The sequence below is a fragment of the Lepidochelys olivacea genome, assembly GCF_965140295.1.
Source record: "Lepidochelys olivacea isolate rLepOli2 genome assembly, chromosome: 6".
NCBI classification, from domain to species: domain Eukaryota; kingdom Metazoa; phylum Chordata; order Testudines; family Cheloniidae; genus Lepidochelys; species Lepidochelys olivacea.
In genome coordinates, this window is record NC_140416.1 from 4,770,514 (window position 1) to 4,789,450 (window position 18,937).

General features: G+C 53.0%; 1 protein-coding gene across 9 annotated transcripts; it reads right to left on the reverse strand.

The window, feature by feature from the left end:
• Positions 1-570: 570 nt before the first annotated feature.
• Positions 571-15,042, reverse strand: LOC311521791 (uncharacterized protein). Of its 9 annotated transcripts, none has more exons than XM_084630377.1 (9): positions 14,954-15,042; positions 11,846-11,911; positions 11,139-11,685; positions 9,361-9,481; positions 8,988-9,104; positions 7,679-8,646; positions 4,268-4,397; positions 3,898-4,011; positions 571-3,521 (listed from the first exon to the last, which is right to left on the reverse strand). In XM_084630377.1, the coding sequence occupies exons 3-9, from the start codon at positions 11,544-11,546 to the stop codon at positions 2,713-2,715; spliced, it is 2,667 nt and encodes an 888-aa protein (XP_084486503.1). In that variant the 5' UTR covers positions 11,547-11,685; positions 11,846-11,911; positions 14,954-15,042; the 3' UTR covers positions 571-2,712. The 9 variants fall into 9 exon arrangements, 8 of the variants coding, with proteins under 8 accessions (XP_084486503.1, XP_084486502.1, XP_084486504.1 ...); XM_084630376.1 differs by having other exon boundaries at positions 11,846-11,936; positions 14,954-15,015; XM_084630378.1 differs by lacking the exon at positions 14,954-15,042 and adding an exon at positions 13,538-14,050.
• Positions 15,043-18,937: the final 3,895 nt, after the last annotated feature.

The window sequence follows — 18,937 nt, forward strand, 5'->3', positions numbered from 1 at the left end:
TGCGCCAGCAAGTCTGCTGTGAAAAGTGATATTTGTATGTTTGTTAATTTCACTTTTCACCGCCTCCCTGCAGGAAGGCAGTGCCGCGGCCAGCAGCAGCAGAGAAATAAGAGTGGCCATGTTTCTCTAGTATCCTGGGACCAAACACGGTTACAACGACATTGCAGGCAATAAATGAGGCGGGGGGATATGAAATACAATCCTTGAAATGAATCAAACAAAAGAGACTGATAGGAAAAGGGTTGAAGGCTTTTGTTGTACACGACCACCACCTATTGGATACCCATGGAAACAGCAGAGAAACTGAGCTGAAATCTGAGCTCTAGGTTGGCATTAAATGGCCAGTAGAAATAAAAAATAAAAGTTTTCCCCCTCACCCACCTTGTGATGTTGTTTATTGGAATTTCACCCTTTTTAAGCAATTTCTTTTAATAATTCAAGGCTGTACCCTGGTGAAGTGGTTATACCTTTCAATCTTCCATTGCGTGCTATCCAATGCCTATCGCTTCTGGAGTGCGGCCATCATTTACCAAGAAAACAAACAAAATCCATTGTAGTCTTCTAAATTTGGTGGATAAATTCCATACATTCTTTGATTGTATATATGCATTTCATACTGTTTAGTTCTCACAATAGCAGAAAAGACATTATCCACATAGAGAGAGTTTATCTGATTCACAGAGCAGACAAGTGTGCAGCCTCTAACTTTGGGGTGGAAGACATATTGATAGGACAAAACAGATCATCCATGGTATATTTGATTGATAAGCACAACAGACGTACAGTTTTGCATTTGGGATGAAAACGTGTGCTTTTGGTTTCTTGGGGTAACAGACAGTTTGCCCGATTAGACCTTCAGTCTCATAGCCAGCTTCGCCACCCATCATTTGATCCACTTCCAGTGTGACATGGGAAAGCAGGGTATCACCCTAGTTGGTGACTTTTTGAGGTCTTTTTAGCTATATTGGGAGTGAGAAAGAGGTTTTATCCATATGCCAACACTGATTGAGATTCTTGTTTAGGCAATTAACAATCTCATCCAGCCATTTTAGGTTCTATTTTTGGGAAGAAGTGGAACTCCAGACCTTGGCTAATGTGGAGACAAGTGTCTTAGACCAAAGAATTCTCAAACTGGGGGTTGCAAGGTTATTACATGGGGGTCACGAGTCAGGGGCTGTGTCAGCCTCTTCCCAGTGGGCGGGCTGAGGTGGGCTAGACCAATGGTGCACCAACTGGGAGGTGCGCCTGAGATTCTCTGGTGAGGGGCGCAAAGAAACTTTGTCAATATCACTTTTCACAGCAGACTTAGGACCCTATTGCACTGCTGCTGGCAGCCGCACTGCCTTCAGAGCAGGGAGGCTGTGAAAAGTGAAATGAACAAACGTACAAATCTCACTTTTCACCGCAGACTGGCTGAGGCAGACTTCACAGCAGCGCCCTCCCGGTGTTAATCAGTAACTATTTTACAAAATAACTCTTCTGCGTAGAACAGTGATTCCATGAAAATGTGTTTTAATTTTAAAGCGGTGAGAAAAGGTCAATTCATTTTAAACAATATGGTTATAAATTTAACATTGAAAGTAGTGTTAATTTAAAAGATGTGGTTTTAATTTATAACGGGGGTCGCACTCGGAGGCTTGCTGTGTGAAAGGGTTCTCCAACACAATAAGTTTGAGAAACACTCTCTTAGACAAAGTGTCTCACATGATATGAACCATTTTCTTATTATCCAGATGGATCTTATTTGGGGATGAACAGAGGTAGATAGCTTTGCTAATTTTTGAGGACCAGGAGGAAGTCATAGGTACTAATCGTTCAAGACATATTTGTTCTCTATAAACCTGAAAATGCTCACCTGTTACCTTTAAACTTCTGTCCGTAAGCACTCATCTACATGGGGAATTTTACCAGCGCAAATATACCTGGATAATTATACCACCATAAATCCCTGTGTGGACACAACCAGGCTCTCTCTGCTTTTGGTTCCTGCCAATCCCTTTTAAACACCTAATCATCTTACCTTGAAATTTCCATTAACCATCTCGCCCCAGTGAAAGATCTCTTCCTTCCTTCCTTGACCAGATCCTTCCCCCTCCCAAATCTCAAACCTGTCACCATAAATAAGCTGCTACTACCCACCCATGAACATTGAACCTTGTAATTTTTAATATATATATATGAGTGGAGAACCGCCCTGCTCCAAGAAAAGGAAGTACCATGCCAATGTTTTCTATCTTGTGTGGAGTCCCTATTGCGATGCTAGATCGCATTTCATCTGAACTTACATTTATGGCATCGGGTTTCTCCTCCATGTGGCAATTGGCCAAGTGTTGAACAAGGTTTGATTTGACAGTGAAGCTTTTCCAACACTTGCTGCGTTTCTGAGGGCTCCGGTGCCAGTGTGTAACTGGATGCTGGGAAAGGGTGATCTTCTAATGAAAGCTTTTCCTACACCAGGGACATTTATAGGGCTTCTCCCCAGTGTGAATCTTCACCCAGTGTGAACCTTCACGTGCTTAGTCAGGTTTGATTTCTGACCAAAGCCTTGCCCGCATTCAGTGCACTCATGAGGTTTTTTCCCCATGTGGATCTTCTGGTGCTGGACAAGCCCCAATCTCCAGTTGAAGTTCTTCCCATAGTCCAGGCATTCGTAGGGTCTTTCACCTGTGTGCGTCCTCTGATGCACCAGGAGGTTGAACCTCTGGGTGAACCTTACCCCGCACTGGAGACATCTGTGGGGCGCCCCCCCATGTGGGTCATTTGGTGCTTCCTAAGGTACGAGCTCCGAGCAAACAGTTTTCCACAATCGGGGCATTTATAGGATTTCTCTTTTATGTGGCACTTCATCAAGTGTTGAACAAGGTACGATTTGAGAGCGAAGCTTTGCCCACATGTGGTACATTTGTGAGGACTCTCTTCCTGGTGTCTTAACTGATGCTGGGAAAGGCTGTACTTCTGACGAAAGCTTTTCCCACACTGGGCACATGTGTAGGGTCTCTCCCCAGTGTGGACCTTCAGGTGTCTGGTCAGGGTTGATTTCTGCACAAAACTTTGCCCACATTCAGTACATTTGTGAGGTCTCTCTTGCCGGTGCATTAACTGATGCTGGGAAAGGTTGCACTTCTCACTAAAGCTTTTCCCACACTGGGGACATGTGTAGGGTCTCTCCCCAGTGTGAACCTTCAGGTGTCTAGTCAAGTTTGATTTCTGCACAAAGCTTTGCCCACATTCCCTGCACTGATGAGGTTTTTTCCCCACGTGGGATCGCTGGTGATGGAGAAACGCTGAGTTCCCCCTGAAACTTTTCCCGCAGTCGGGGCATTTATGGGGTTTCTGTCCCATGTAGGCTGTCTGAGGATTATGATCATTACACTCAGCAGGTCTCTCCGCCCTCACGGGGTCTCCCTGCTGCCATCCTGCTCCACCAGGGTCTTCCCACTCAGGGCTCCAGGATATCCCATTCGGCTCTGCTCCTGCAGGCTCTTCCAGCTGGGGATTCTCCTCCTTTTTCGCGGCACCTGCTAGGACACAGAGAGAATCCAGCTGGGGTTCGTTCCCGTGCCAGGGAGAGAGGGGGGGCACAGGGGTTTGTCACTGAGCAGAAAACTTGATGGGCAGGAAGCAAATGCCCCAAACCCTTCCCTGAGGGGAGAGGAGGGGCCAGTTCTGCCCCAGGGGCCCAGCTGAGCCCTCCGAGAAAAGCTGGAGGAGGGGAGGGCTCCGGCCGGGGGTGGGATCTGGGAGTGTCACCTGAGGACAAGGACCTGCTGGGGACGATACTGACAGAGATAAGATAGAACTGAAGGGGAGATGGGGAGATCCTGGCAGCTTTGCTGGGATCCCAGCTTTTCCCTTCCCTCCCGGACGGTCTCCGAGCCAGTGTCGCTCATCCCTCACCTGTGCGGGTGCCTCTCAGAGTCTCCCTTTCCTCTGAGCCCTGGAGATCCGGGACCCTCGGCTCTTCCCCTCGCTCCATCCAGGAGGTCATGGCCGGGTCAGGGACGGGGAATCCTGCTCAGGGGAAGGAAACAGGCGAGATAGCACTCAGTGAAATCTCCCCCGAGGCCTCCCCCGGAAAACTGCCCCTTGATTTTAACCCCAGCCTCGCTTTCTGCTCGGGGGGAAGCAGGATCTGAATTGTGGGGTGATGGGCTCTGTGCTGCTGCGTCTGGGGCATCCACAGGTCAGTGCCCCAAAGGCACCACAGGGGCTTCAGAACCTCCCTTCCCCCGCAGCTGCTAACCCCTGAGGGGAAGCTGCTCCTCACCCCGCGAGATCAGAGGCTCTTCTTTATTCTCCTCCTTCACCTCCCTGCAGATCTCGCCCTGCTCTGGGACCAGCGCTGCCGGCTCTGCCCTGGAGGAACACGCAGCCTCCGCCTCCCACATCACCGGCTCCTGGAACAACAAAGACCCCCGCTCAGCACCTGCTGGACCCACTCGCTCCCCGTCAGCCAACGAACCACCCGGTCCTAGAAGAGAATGGCCTCATGTCCCATTCCCCACCCCCCTGAGCCAGCCAGTCCCCCTGCCCTGGGGCTGGATGGGAGCTGGTGACGCTGGTGGGAGCGTGCCCAGGATCTGCTCTGTTGGGTAACCGGGGCACATGCAAACACAGTGTGTTTCAATACAGCCAGAGGCAAGATCATGCCACCGGGAACAAAGAATACAGGCCTTACTGACCCCACGAGGGACTGTCTCATGGAAAGCACTGCTTCGGACAGGGATTCTGGTGTCATTGTCGACAGACCACTGGACATGACTTCCCGGTGAGATGCTGTGGGGAAAAAGGGCCAAGCCATCGTTGGCTGTTTAAACAGGAGCAGCGAGGAGGGAGGAGATTTGACCTCTTTGTGTGGCTTTGGGGAGACCGATATTGGAACACAACATCCATCTCTGGTGTCCCCATTTTTAAAAGGACGTTGACAAACTGGAGAGGGTGCAGAGAAGAGCCACAAAAATGATTCAGGGGCTAGAAACGACGCCTTACAGGGCGGGACTTGGCTCACTCTGTTTAGTTTATCAGAAAGGTAGGGGGTGACTTGATTTTGGTGTATTAGCATCTTCACAGGGAGAAAATTCATCAAAATTTAGGTTCTACTTTCACACTCACACACACACTTACCCACAATGCATTATTAGCCGGTGGAACTCATTTCCACTAGATATCACTGAGGCCTGGAGCTCAGTGAGGGATCGGCCAGCAACATGGATAATGAGAACCTCCCTAGGTACATTATTAGCTCAAGTAAAAAATGGTTTTGGGAGGAATCTGCTTCTGGGCACAACCCAATAATTAGCTGACAGGATTAGGAAGACACTTGGACTCGGGGCAAATTGTGCCACCTTTTTCCGCTACTGGGTTTCTTTCATGTGCCTATGAAGGGCCTAACTAGTGGCCACTGGCCACCAGTGTGACTTGTTCCTATGGGGACTGAACAACGTCATGGCAGAGGGTGAAAGAAGAGAGCGCTGATTTTGGCGAGGGGCAAAGAAAAGAGACTCATGGTCTACATCAAAACCTGACATTGACCTGGCCATATCGCTCGGGGTTGTGAAAAATGTCTTGAATTCTGTGCAGAATTCTTCTGCCAACCTAGCTACCGTCTCTCGAGGGGGCGGATTTGCTACAGGGGACGGAAAACCCCCTTCCATTGCCGTCGTGTCTGCGCTACACCAGCGGACCCGCAGCCCTGGCGTTGTGTAGTGTAGTGTAGACATAGCCCCAGGCTCTTCCCAGCGGACGGCAGCTGAGGGGTCACAGCAGGCCCCAGCACAACCAAAGAAATACAGAAACTCGCTGGTCTAGGCACAGCTGCCTTCCCAGGGCACACTCACGCTTAGTTAACAGCACGCAGGGTTGATCAGGGAAAGTAGTGATCAGCCTATTGGGAAAGGAAAGGAATGGCCACTTCTCTGTGCCCTGCAATCCCCTCCCCTAAAAGCCCCACGCTTCTGGGACACCGTCCTGCTCAATCCCTGTGAAACCGACTGGCCAACACCCCATTTACACTGCAGAGAGAACTGGGGTTTTGTGATTGGTCTAAGGCACACAGTATTAGGGCCCAACCAGCTCCGAGGCAAACGGGGCGTTTTTTGGTTTCCGGTTCACACCCAGCACTCGGCCCCGCGGTGTTTGTAGGAGTAAATGGTGAAATATCCTGGGCTACTAGTCCACACCGGCCAAGGAGCAGCTCCCTACAACATGGACGTTATTTATTTCAGACACTCACAGTGGACTGTGGGATGCAGAGCTAGGGGAGGAAGTAGGATGTGAATCATCAGTTACACTGGTACAGTTACAGGAAGCGGCCACGCAGGAAAACCGCCGTGTGCCCAACCACTTCCTGGAACCCTGCGATAGACTGAGCAGCTTGACACTGAAGCCATAGGCTCAGACGGGATGGTTGGTAACCCACTGTTCACCATGCGCTTTGTGACACTGAGTTGCATTTTTGTCCCATCGTGCTACTCGCCAGTTAGGAACATGGTAGCAAGCTGCTGTCCGGATGGGGCACGACTGATTTACTCCTACTCAGCTGCCACCTTTAAACTTCCCCCAGTGAGGGTTGGTCAGCACAGGGGATTTTACAGGCATCTGTATACAAGTCTAATGATAACTCTGTAACTTCCTGTGTGGACACACTTATGCTGGAATAAGAGTGTTCACTGGGGAAGTTATAACCGGTATTACCAGAGTGGCATAATTATACGAGTAAACCTCCCGGGGTTAGACATGCCCTGAGACGTGTTTAAAAGATACAAACGCATGCACACAGAAACACACCCGTATTCCCACTCCTACATCATCCCACGTTTCAAATGGTCCGTACCTCCACTACCGGTCTCTCTCTGCCCTAGTTTTCTACCACTAGTGCCCTCGTGATCACTTCCCTCCAGCGTCCAATCATCTAACCTTGAAATTCCCACCAACTATTCCCCCTCCCCCCAGCGAAAGATCATAGAATCATAGAATCATAGAATATCAGGATTGGAAGGGACCTCAGGAGGTCATCTAGTCCAACCCCCTGCTCAAAGCAGGACCAATCCCCAATTTATGCCACAAATCCCTAAATGGCCCCCACAAGGATTGAACTCACAACCCTGGGTTTAGCAGGCCAATGCTCAAACCACTAAGCTATCCCTCTCTTCCTTCCTCCCAAACATAGGTGCCGACCCCGGGGGTGCTCCAGGGCTGGAGCACCCATGGGAAAAGTTAGCCGGTGCTTAGCACCCACCGGCAGCCAAGCTGCCCCCCTCCTCCCCCCAGCGCTTCCTGCCCACCTGCAGCCCGCTGATCAACTCCTCCCCCTCCCTCCCAGCGCCTCCCGGCCTCTGCGATCAGCTGTTCCGTGGCATGCAGGAGGCACAGGGAGGGAGGGGGAGGAGAGGGGACAGCGCACACTCAGGGGAGGGGGCAGAACTGTGCGGGAAGAGGTAGGGGTGGGGCAGGAGGAGGCGGAAGGGGGGGTGGGGGCAGGGCCGGGGGTTGAGCACCCCCGGGGAAAATTGGAAGCTGGCACCCGTGCTCCCAAATCTCACACTTGTCATCAGCGATAAGCCGCTACTACCCACCCAGGCTCTTTAAGCCACTCCAAGCAAAGGAAGTACCGCACCAGTGTTTTCTACCGTGTGTGGAGTCCCTATCACAATGCTAGAGCTACTGAATCTGAAGTTACATTTGCTGCATCAGGTTTCTCTCCCATGTGGCGTTTCATCAAGTGTTGAACCAGGTTCGATTTCTGAGTGAAGCTTTTCCCACATTTGGTACATTGGTAGGGTCTCTCCCCAGCGTGGATCCTCAGGTGTCTAGTCAGGTTTGATTTCTGCCCAAAGCCTTGCCCACATTCAGTGCACTCGTGAGGTTTTTCCCCCGTGTGGATCTTCTGGTGCTTGACAAGCCCCGATCTCCTGTTGAAGCTCTTGTCACAGTGGGGGCATTTGTAGGGTCTCTCATTCACGTGGGTCCTCTGATGCGTTAGGAGGCTGAACCTCTGGGTGAACCCTACCCCGCACTGGGGGCATCGGTAGGGGCGCTCCCCCGTGTGGGTCGTCTGGTGCTTCCTCAGGTCTGAGCTCCAAGCAAACTGCTTCCCACAGTGGAGGCATTTATAGGGTTTCTGTCCCATGTGGCGTTTCACCAAGTGTCGAACAAGGTACGATTTGAGAGTGAAGCTTTGCCCACATGCGGTACAGGTGTGAGGTCTCTCTTGCTGGTGCGTCATCTGATGCTGGGACAGGCTGTACTTCTGGCTAAAGCTTTTCCCACACTGGGCACATGTGTAGGGTCTCTCCCCAGTGTGGATTCTCAGATGCCTAGTCAGGGTGGATTTCTGCCCAAAGCTTTGTCCACATTCCCTGCACTGATGAGGTTTTTCCCCCGTGTGGGATCGCTGGTGATGGAGAAGCGCCGAGTTCCACCTGAAGCTCTTCCCGCAGTCGGGGCATTTATGGGATTTCTGTCCCACGTGGGTTCCCTGAGGTTGGGGATCATCACACCCAGCAGCTCTCTCCTCCCCTGCGGGGTCTCTCTGCAGCCATGCTGCCCCACAGACGTCTCCCTGCTCGGGGCTCTGGGACGCCCCAGGTGACTCCGCTCCCACAGGTCCTTCCCATTGGGGATTCCCCTCGTCTGTCCTGGCACCTGCTGGGAGAGAGAGAGAATCCAGCCAGGGTTCGTTCCCTGTGCCGGGGAGAGAAGCGGCAGCAAATGGGATTGTCATTGAGCAGAAAACCTGATCGGCAGGAAGCGAAACCCCCAAACCCTTCCCTGAGGGGAGAGGAGGGGCCGGGGCTTCCCCAGCATCCCAGCTGAGCCCTCAGAGAAAGGCTGGAGGAGGGATGGGTCCTGCCAGGGGTGGATCCAGGAGTGGCACCTGCCATGAGGCCCCTGCTGAGCAAGACGAGACAGAACTGGGGGGCTCCCACTGGCTTTACTGGGATCCCATCTGTTCCCTTCATTCTGAGCCAGTGTCACTCATTCCTCACCTGTACGGGCACCTCTCAGGGTCTCCCTTTCCTCAGAGCCCTGGAGATCCGGGACCCTCGGCTCTTCTTCTCGCTCCATCCGGGAGACCATGGCCAGGTTGGGGATGGTGAATCCTTCTGGTGGGGAGGCGAGACGCACTTGGTGAAATCTCCTCCTAGGGCTTTGTATGGAGAACGTGGCCAGATTGTAACCCCAGCCCTGCTCTCTGCTAGGAAGATGAAGCATCACCATTTGGAGGGTGACCGTCTCTGTGCTGCTGGGCCTGGGGGCTCCACAAGCCACTTCCCCAGAAATGTAATGCCCCCGATGCAGCATGTCGACTTCAGTAACTCCTGCCAACCCCCACCCCCAGCTCCCGAAGCAGCTCCTCACCCAGCAAAACGAGAGTCTCTTCCTTATTCTCCTCCTTAACCTCCCTGCAGATCTCGCCCTGTCCTGGATCCAGCTCTGCCTCAGAGGAACACACAGTCTCCTCCTTCCATGTCACCAGCTCCTGGAACAACAAGGGCTGCAGATCAGCATGTTACAGTTCAGTTTAGCCATCCCACAACCAGGCTCAATCAGGCTTCGTTAGTCAGAGCCCCAAAAGCATAGCACAGAAAGGCAAAGGTTAATACATCGCCAATCTGATCTGGAAGACCGTTTTTGCAGTGATCCAGATTGTCCTGAAATTATTGGCTTACCTCTGATCATATTTATCCCTGAGTTGTTTACAACAAAGGGAAAGTTCTACACATCCCATGATAGTAACGAAGGTTGACATACCAGGTTTCTTATCTCATTTTGAACATAGTTCTCTTAGAGACTCGTGCCTTGGTACTGAACGGATGTTGATTAAGCATCAACAAAACTATCCATCTTATCCTGTCTCTTTGGTATGTCTCTGTACCTGACACTGAAATTGCAACACTTCATATGTGCCCTCAGTTAACCAATCTTAGCAATCAGGGATGCTGAAAAGCACCCTGGGAAGAGCTTAACATGAATACAATTCATAGTCACATAAAGCATTAACATATGCTATTGATATAGATTGGCATTATATGATATTGGTTAACACAGAGACCTCATCGGGGGAAGGATAGCTCAGTGGTTTGGGGGGAGGGATAGTTCAGTGCTTTGGGCATTGGCCTGCTAAACCCAGAGTTGTGAGTTCAATCCTTGAGGTGGCCATTTAGGGATCTGGGGCAAAAACTGGGGATTGGTCCTACTTTGAGCAGGGGGTTGGACTAGATGGCCTCCTGAGGTCCCTTCCAACCCTAACCTTCTATGATTTTCTCTTATCTAGCTCCATTGAGGAGTTGCCAGACACAGAGGTGTCTTGTAACAGCCAGACTCAGATACCCGGAGGCTTCTGGGTTTTGCAAGCCTCAGATATCTTCATTCTGACAGGTTCTGCTAAGCTTCTAAACCTCCAAAGAACAGAGGCACAGAGATTGCAACCGTTTAGCTCCCATGAGGTTTCCACAGCAAAGCGGAAATGGGAGTACAAGTATAAAGAATTTGGAGAGTACAGTTCATGGATGTACAACATATACTATTCCTTCTTTGCTGTGCATGGCCACCTTAGACAATCGTACTATAGGAGTAAAGCAATTCACATTTTGTTAATCTGTCTGCCAGCTGATTTCACACTCCTCAGCAGAAGTCCGTTCCTTTGATGGAAATTGCCACTAAAGAATTAGTACAGCAGTTTTGCAAGCAGCGGTCTCTCCCTTCACCTATGGCCTACACTCTACTTCAGTTTGGTCACCAAGCGCTGCAGCCCTAGCCAGACCCACTCCTTCCCCGCCAGCCTGCAAACCGTCCGATGGGAACTCCTGCCCCGGAGACAGAGAGGAGAAAGGCCTCTCATGCCGTTCCCCACCCGCATGAGCCACCCCATCCCCCCCATCTTGGGGGTGAATCAGAGCCAGTGCCCCTTAGAGGGGAAAGGCCCCATGGCCCGTTCTCCACTTCCAGCGCCAGCCAGTCTCCTGCCCCGCGGCCAGATCAGAGCCAGCACCTCCCCGCAAGGTGAAAGGTCCCCATCCCATTCCCCGACCCCCTTCAACCAACCAGTCCCCCCCGCCTCATGGGTGGATGGGAGCTGGTGCCCCCTAGATGGGAAAGGCCCCGTGTCCCACTCCCGAATTATTTCACATCCTTACCTCCTGCTGTGGCCATATTCCGGGCTCTTGCTTGGCTAACTGGAAACCCTCCGCCAGGGCCACAGCCTGCTCCCCGGTCTGGGGGTGACACCCCCCCACCCAGCTCTGGATCTCCTGGGGCAGGATACTCAGGAACTGCTCCAGCACCAGCAGCTCCAGCATCTGCTCCTTGGAGCACTGCTCCGGCCTCAGCCACGCCCGGGAGAGGAGGCAGAGGTGGCCGTACGCCTCCCGGGGCCCCTCAGCCTCCTGGTAGCGGAAACCCCTGAAGCGCAGACGATGCATCTCCATGTCGATGGGTCCGTGGGCATCCGGCTCCTCCACTTCTTCTTTGGGAACCAGGCCACATCCCGGTGGGGGCTGGAACTGGAGCCTGAGAGCAGCTGGGGGAGCCACCTGGGCAGCCATGGCCCGTCTCTGAGCCAGGGCACAGCCGTATCTCCCTGGGGAGCACCTGGCATCAGCAATGGACCCCCTGCAGCACCATCTGTACACGGGTGGGGGGGCACGTCCAAGGGGGGGTGAGATTAGCCCAGGGGATGATCACCTTTATGAAGAGGGGAGAGAAATTAGAGCCACAGAAGGAACGAGACACACAGGAACCACCCCTCCCAGCCCCAGTGTTGTGGGGAAAGACACGGACCCAGCGCAGGTGACCTCAAGGTTGGTGGCTCTTGATCTCCCATCACCTACATATTTCTACACACCTGGGTCTCCTCCTGGCCATGTGAAGTGAAAATCAATCCAAAAAGGATCAGGACTTGTAGCCTCATCTACAGATAGATAGGTAGATATATTCTAGATAAATAGATAGATTCATTACTTAAGAATCCCCAGTTATCACTTTGAGGGTTGACAGGTTCTTGCCCCAAGATCAGGCCCAGTATTATTTAAATTATTATATAGCTGTGAACCCCACTGTACACAGCTGCAACACTCACGCTATAGGAACGCTTCTATATTTACAAATATCAGTTTATTAATACATTTAGCACAGTCACAAACACCCCAACTCAGTAAGGTAGGTAGAGATATTACAGAATGTACCTCTGCACATCCACATACTCACATCATCCCTTGCAGAACAACTGGAAATGTTAGTAATGAGGAAGATGATGGCTATCAACGTCCCCATCATCTCCAGTGGCCAACCCAAGGACTACATCTCCTTCTCCTACTGCCCCGAGGCTGGGATGAAACTTTTATAATATGATACGCTGACGACACTATGTTTGATGCATATTTAGAGGGGTATTTCCCTTTTTCCTTATTTGTATATCCTTACCTTTCTAATTTTGGACTGTCTTTCTTCTATAGGTTAGTATATCAATAATCTCAACTTATTATAATATACGTCAATTCATTGCCACGGCCTTTTAGTGGTTAGGTATCTGCGGATGTAGCTCATGTACCTTTATGTACATCAATTCGTTGCCATGACACTTCTGTGGTCGGATCATGTACCTGTGGTCAGAACTTCCCCTTAAACTCTATTTTCAGCTCCTCAAATACTTGCGGTTTTCCACTGGGCCGTTTATCTGCGCAAAGTTTAGCTCTTCAAAGTTCATAGACCTCAAGCCTTATGCTAACTTGCTGAAGCTCATGTCTTCCAGGATTCAGGCCTGTAGGTTCCTTGCGTTCCTGCTACATACATAGGTGCTGGAGCCCCCACGGAAAAAAATTAGCCAGCTACCCCCCTCCCCCCAGTGCCTCCCGCCCACTGGTGGCCCCGCTGATCAACTCCTCCCCCTCCCTCCCAGCGCTTCCCGCCCGCTGCGATCAGCTGTTCCGTGGTGTGCAGGAGGGGGAGGAGTGGGGACGGGGCGCACTTGGGGAGGGGGTGGAACTGGATGGGAAGAGGTGGGGTGGGGGCGGAGTGGGGGCAGGAAGAGGAGGAGTGGGATGGAGTGTTGGGGGAAGGGGCGGAGTGGGGGCCAGGGCGGCAGGTCCAACAGGCTAGGGAAGGCTGTGCCCCACCCATGCTCCTCCCCGAAGCTACCCCCTCCTTGCCCTTCCCCCTTGGCCCCAGCCCAGACAGGTTGCTCCTCTTCAGTACTGCTGAGGCTGGAGCTAGGGCGGCTGGGACTTGGGGCCACCTGGCACTGGGGCCGGGCCACCTGATGCTGTGGGGGGGAGGGCTGGGGATACGGGAGGGGCTGGCAGCCACAGGGGGGCTCAGGGCTCCTGCAGGGGAAGGGGGTGGGGCCGTGGGGGAGGCAGCTGGGGGCTAGCATCCACCAGCCAGCACCTGCCACCCATGAGTGGGGGTGGGCCCTGGGGCAGAGCGGGGGAGTCAAGTACCTCCAGGGAAAGGAGGAAGCAGGCCGCAGTGGCTGAACATAATGCCAAGCAGTGAATCTACAAAGGCAAGCTGGCCCACTGGGCTACAGACTCCTTACCCGTGTCTTGTTCCTAGATCAGCAGTTCTCAAATTTTTGTACTGGTGATCCCTTTCACACAGCAAGCCTCTGATTGTGACCCCCTCATTTATAAATTTAAAACACTTTTTTATATTTAAACGCTATTATAAATCATGGCGGTGAAGTGGAGTTTGGGGTGGAGGCTGACAGCTCGCAACCCCCATGTAATAACCTTGTGACCCCCTGAGGGGTCAGGGACCCCAGTTTGAGAACCCCTGTCCTAGATCCTGATACACAGATCTAATTACAAGCCCCCCATGCCTTCCCAGAGTTCAGGACAGAAACCAGGAGTCCTGGCTCCCAGCCCTTGCCCCAGACCCCACTCCCCTCGCAGCGCTGGGGATAGAACCCAGGAGTCCTGGCTCCCAGCCCTTGCCCCAGACCCCACTCCTCTCCCAGCGCTGGGGATAGAACCCAGGAGTCCTGGCTCCCAGCCTCCCCTGCTCTAACCCTCCAGCCCCGACTCCCCTCCCAGCGCTGGGGATAGAACCCAGGAGTCCTGGCTCCCAGCCCCCCCGGCTCTAACCCTCCAGTCCCGACTCCCCTCCCAGCGCTGGGGATAGAACCCAGGAGTCCTGGCTCCCAGCCCCCCCGGCTCTAACCCTCCAGTCCCGACTCCCCTCCCAGCGCTGGGGATAGAACCCAGGAGTCCTGGCTCCCAGCCCCCCCTGCTCTAACCCTCCAGCCCCGACTCCCCTCCCAGCGCTGGGGATAGAACCCAGGAGTCCTGGCTCCCAGCCTCCCCTGCTCTAACCCTCCAGCCCCGACTCCCCTCCCAGCGCTGGGGATAGAACCCAGGAGTCCTGGCTCCCAGCCCCCCCGGCTCTAACCCTCCAGTCCCGACTCCCCTCCCAGCGCTGGGGATAGAACCCAGGAGTCCTGGCTCCCAGCCCCCCCTGCTCTAACCCTCCAGCCCCGACTCCCCTCCCAGCGCTGGGGATAGAACCCAGGAGTCCTGGCTCCCAGCCCCCCCTGCTCTAACCCTCCAGCCCCGACTCCCCTCCCAGCGCTGGGGATAGAACCCAGGAGTCCTGGCTCCCAGCCCCCCCTGCTCTAACCCTCCAGCCCCGACTCCCCTCCCAGCGCTGGGGATAGAACCCAGGAGTCCTGGCTCCCAGCCCCCCCTGCTCTAACCCCTAGGGACCCAACTCAGCGTGTCTAATATCTGTGCGCTGCCCTGGAGCTGGCTGGGTTCAGCTCACAGACCCACCCCCGGTGCTTTCCCTGCAGCTGGCTGGGAGCGGGGAGGGTGTTTCTCCGTCCCAGCCACGGTTTGGCTCCGATCCCCTCGCCCCTGGCGCCGCTTCCTCCAAGCAGCGAGTTCCTGCCTCTGCTGCCCTTTCTCTCCCTCCCTGGAGCTGCCTCTCCCCGCGTCTCCCCCGCGCCCCCACTCACCGCCCGGCCGGGGGGCCGCAGACGGAGGCTCGCCCCTGTGCACCGGGAGTGACTCCGAATCCAGGCAAGGAGCAGGGGGCTGGACAGGAAGGAACTAAGGTCCCTGCACTATTTACCACCGCCCCTTACAGCATCGCTCTGGGAAGTGGCCTGGCTCAGAGCTCATTGGTTTTAACCCTTTTAATTCTCCAACGCCCCAGGGGGACTCCAATCAGGGAAAGAACCAGGGAAATCCTGAGCCTCCTCCCTGCTCCATTATCAAGCCAGACCTCCCTGTCTCGCTGGATCAGGCCAAAGCTAGGCCCCCTAGCCAGTATCCTGCCCCCAGCTCTGCCCAAAGCCAGCGGCAGCAGGGGACGGTGCGAGAAACACAGTCGCCAACTTGCAGGCGGTAAATAAGCACCCCGACTTTCACAAGAAGCCAAAAATCAAGCTAATCCCACTTCAAAACAAACCGATCCCTAAGAACCCCAACACTCTATGTGGCTAGATCCCCCGGGCCTGCAGTCTGGGACGGTGGTGGGCCCGCTGTGCACCCCTGATTCTCCCCCACTTGCCCCTGCCGGGAGCCAAACAACAAAAAAGAAGCAACCAGCTACAACAAGGCAAAAACTCGCCAACAAGCAACTCACAAGCCCATTAAGCCCCAAACAAGCCCAATTTCTCTGTCTGGTCCCCCCCCCCCCCCCCGGGTTTGGCATGTCTGGCGAGAAACTCCTCGTGGACACTTTGGGAAGAGTTCCCCACCCCGGGGCAAATTCTTTCATAGATCTGTAGATCTGAACTGAAGTCACCAGTGATCATCTAGGCCGACCTCCTGAAGAGCTCAGGCAAAAGAATTTCACCCAGGCACCCCTGTACTGAGCTCAATCGCTTCTGTTTTGGCCAAAGTATCTTCCAGACCAGCCTCCTGTCTGCTCTGGATGCCATCAAAGGACTGCGAATACACCACACCCCTGGGGAGTGTGTTCCAATGGGTTAATCATCCACACGGGTAAAAACTGGCACCCAGGGGCGCCGGAATGGGGCAGGGGTGGGAGGGGGCGGATCAAGGGGTCATGGCCCTCCTACTTTTCACCACAGGCCTGGCTCCCTGCCCCTTTTCTCCCCGTGTCCCCAGCCAGGCCAGAAACTGGAGCCCAGCCTGGGTAAGAGTGGTCTGGGAAGCCCAGGCAGCTGTGGGGAGCCCAGGCCCCTCCATGTGCCTGGGTGGGGGGGCCTGAGAGCAGCCCCCGGCCCTGCCCCCCAGACCCCATTCCCAGGGCAGATGGAAGATCTGCGGCTCCCCACAGCTCTTACCATGGCCCAGCGATGGCTCTTTGGCCCCCAAGGCCCCATCCCCAGCCAGGCTAGAAGCCAGAGCCAAGTCGGAGTAAGAGCCATGTGGTCAGCTATGGGGAGCCGCAGACCCTCCATCTGCCCTGGGTGGGGAGACCCGGGGGGGTGGAGACACAGGCCGGGGGCTGCTCTCAGGCCCCCCCAACCCCGGGTAGGTGGAGGGACCCAGGCTCCCAGACCCAACTACAGCTCCCAGCTTGGTCAGGGGTGGGGCCTCAGGGGGAAGAGGAGAGGCAGGGGTGGGACCATGGAGTGGGGGGGGTCTCATGGCCCTCCCACATTTAGGAAGAATCCTTGTGTCTAATTGGAGTTTGTCTGGGCTTAACTTCCTCCCATTCGTTCTTGTTCTGCCTTTCTCCTCTAGGGTGAAAGGGCCTTTTCATACCTGGTGTTTTCTCCCCGTGAAAGTACGGATTGTTAGGGTTCACTTTCGAATATTGATGAGATGTCAAATAACCCAGCCTCAATCAGCTTTATTAGTCAGAGACAAAAGAGCCCCACCCAGAAAGGAAAGCGTTAACCCTTTATCACACTGATCTGGGAAGCAGAGACTCAGCTTCTCCAGCAACATCCAATCTTCTCCCAAATTATCACTTTAACCCTCCTTGTGTATATACCTCAGGTGTTTACAACAAAGAAAGGCTTAACCCAGTTTTTAATCCGTTTCTTATCTTGTTTTGAACACAGGTCTCCAGACGTCAGCAAACCCAGCCACATCCTGCACCAGCCCTCGGTGAGCCTGCATGGTGGTCAAGCATCAGCAGAATCATCTCCCGCCTTCCCAAGCTGTACAGATGGCACCCAGCACACGAGCACATTTGGCAAACTTCAGCACAACATACATTTAGTCTCGGACAGGTCCCGCGTGCACAAGGAACTGGGATTACACACAGTTCACTGCAGGCTTGGCCTCAGTGAAAACCAGGCTGGGAATTTGATTCACAGTTACACACTGTTAGCATAAGTATAAAGAATATAAAGCCAGATAGATAGATAGATAGAGGTGTACAGGGATAGATAGATAGATAGATTAGATAGAGAGGGGTGTATAGGGATAGAGGGGGGTATAGGGATAGAGAGATAGACAAAGAGCTAGATAGATAGAGAGAGAGTGGTGTATAGGGATAGATAGATAGATTAGATAGAGAGGGGTGTATAGGGATGGAGGGAGAGAGAGAGAGAGGTGTATAGGGATAGAGAGATGGGGGGTGTATAGGGATAGAGAGAGGGGGGTGTATAGGGATAGAGAGAGAGAGAGGCAAGAGATAGAGGGGTGTATAGGGTTAAATAGATAGATTAGATAGATGGGGTGTATAGGGATGGAGGGAGAGAGAGAGAGAGGTGTATAGGGATAGAGAGATGGGGGGTGTATAGGGATAGAGAGAGGGGGGGTGTATAGGGATAGAGAGAGAGAGAGGCAAGAGATAGAGGGGTGTATAGGGTTAAATAGATAGATTAGATAGATGGGGTGTATAGGGATAGATAGATAGATTAGATAGAGAGGGGTGTATACGGATGGATAGATAGAGAGAGAGCTAGATAGAGGGGGGGTGTAGGGATAGAGAGATGGGGGTGTATAGGGATAGATAGAGAGAGGGGGGTGTATAGGGATAGAGAGAGAGAGAGGCGAGAGACAGAGGGGTTTAGAGGGATAGATAGATAGATAGATAGATAGATAGATAGATAGATAGATAAGATAGGGTTGTATAGGGATAGATAGATAGATTAGAGGGGGGCGTGTATAGGGATAGATAGATAGATTAGATAGATAGGGTGTATAGGGATAGATAGATAGATTAGAGAGGGGGGGTGTATAGGGATAGATAGATAGGCAGGCAGGCAGGCAGGCAGGCAGTCAAACATTACACATAGTAATCAAGCGACCTCTCAGTCTTCTTTCTGATAAGCCAAGCAGACTGAATTCTTTAATTTACCATCATTGCGGTCTAGCACAGGATCCATACAAACCTCTCATCTGTGGTCAGTCGGCTTGTGTTGTGTGTGCCGTCCCAGCTCGACGCTGATAGCTGATAGCACTGCCCGGTGTGGTGAAGCACTGAAGGCCGGATTGTCGTTGCCACCGTAACACTGTTCGGGCTGCCCAATGCTTCTGTCCTTGGAATAAGTGTTATTACCACTGACAGCAGATCAGGCAGCCTGCCCATTCAGCAGACCTCAATGATCCTTATACAGAAAGACCAGAAGCTTGGTTTGGCGGCGAAGACGCTCAGCCAGACTTATTGTCAACAAAGCACAGCATTCGGTCCCCGGATTAGTTGACAGGTACACTAACACATGGATGCTTGTTCCAATGGACTCAGTTTAGTTAGCGGCGGGATTTTCTGCTGCCCCCTAGGCTGGACAAAGGGTTACGGCGAGGTACCCCGCAATTGGAATAAGCATACTATGCACCATCTTACATGTCTCATGACATCTGTTTGCTACCTCCCCTTGTTCCTACTATCCTGGACAAAACGTTTGTTATTTTGTCAAGCCGCCTTATCTTGTACTAGATGGGAATGTATTTGTACTTGCTGAAATATGTTTATGTAACTATCTAGGGCCTCGTACACTAGCAACAACTTTGCCAAGTTCATGTACTGAACAGTGAACTTGTAAGCATCTGCTTTAATAGATGGCCTGACT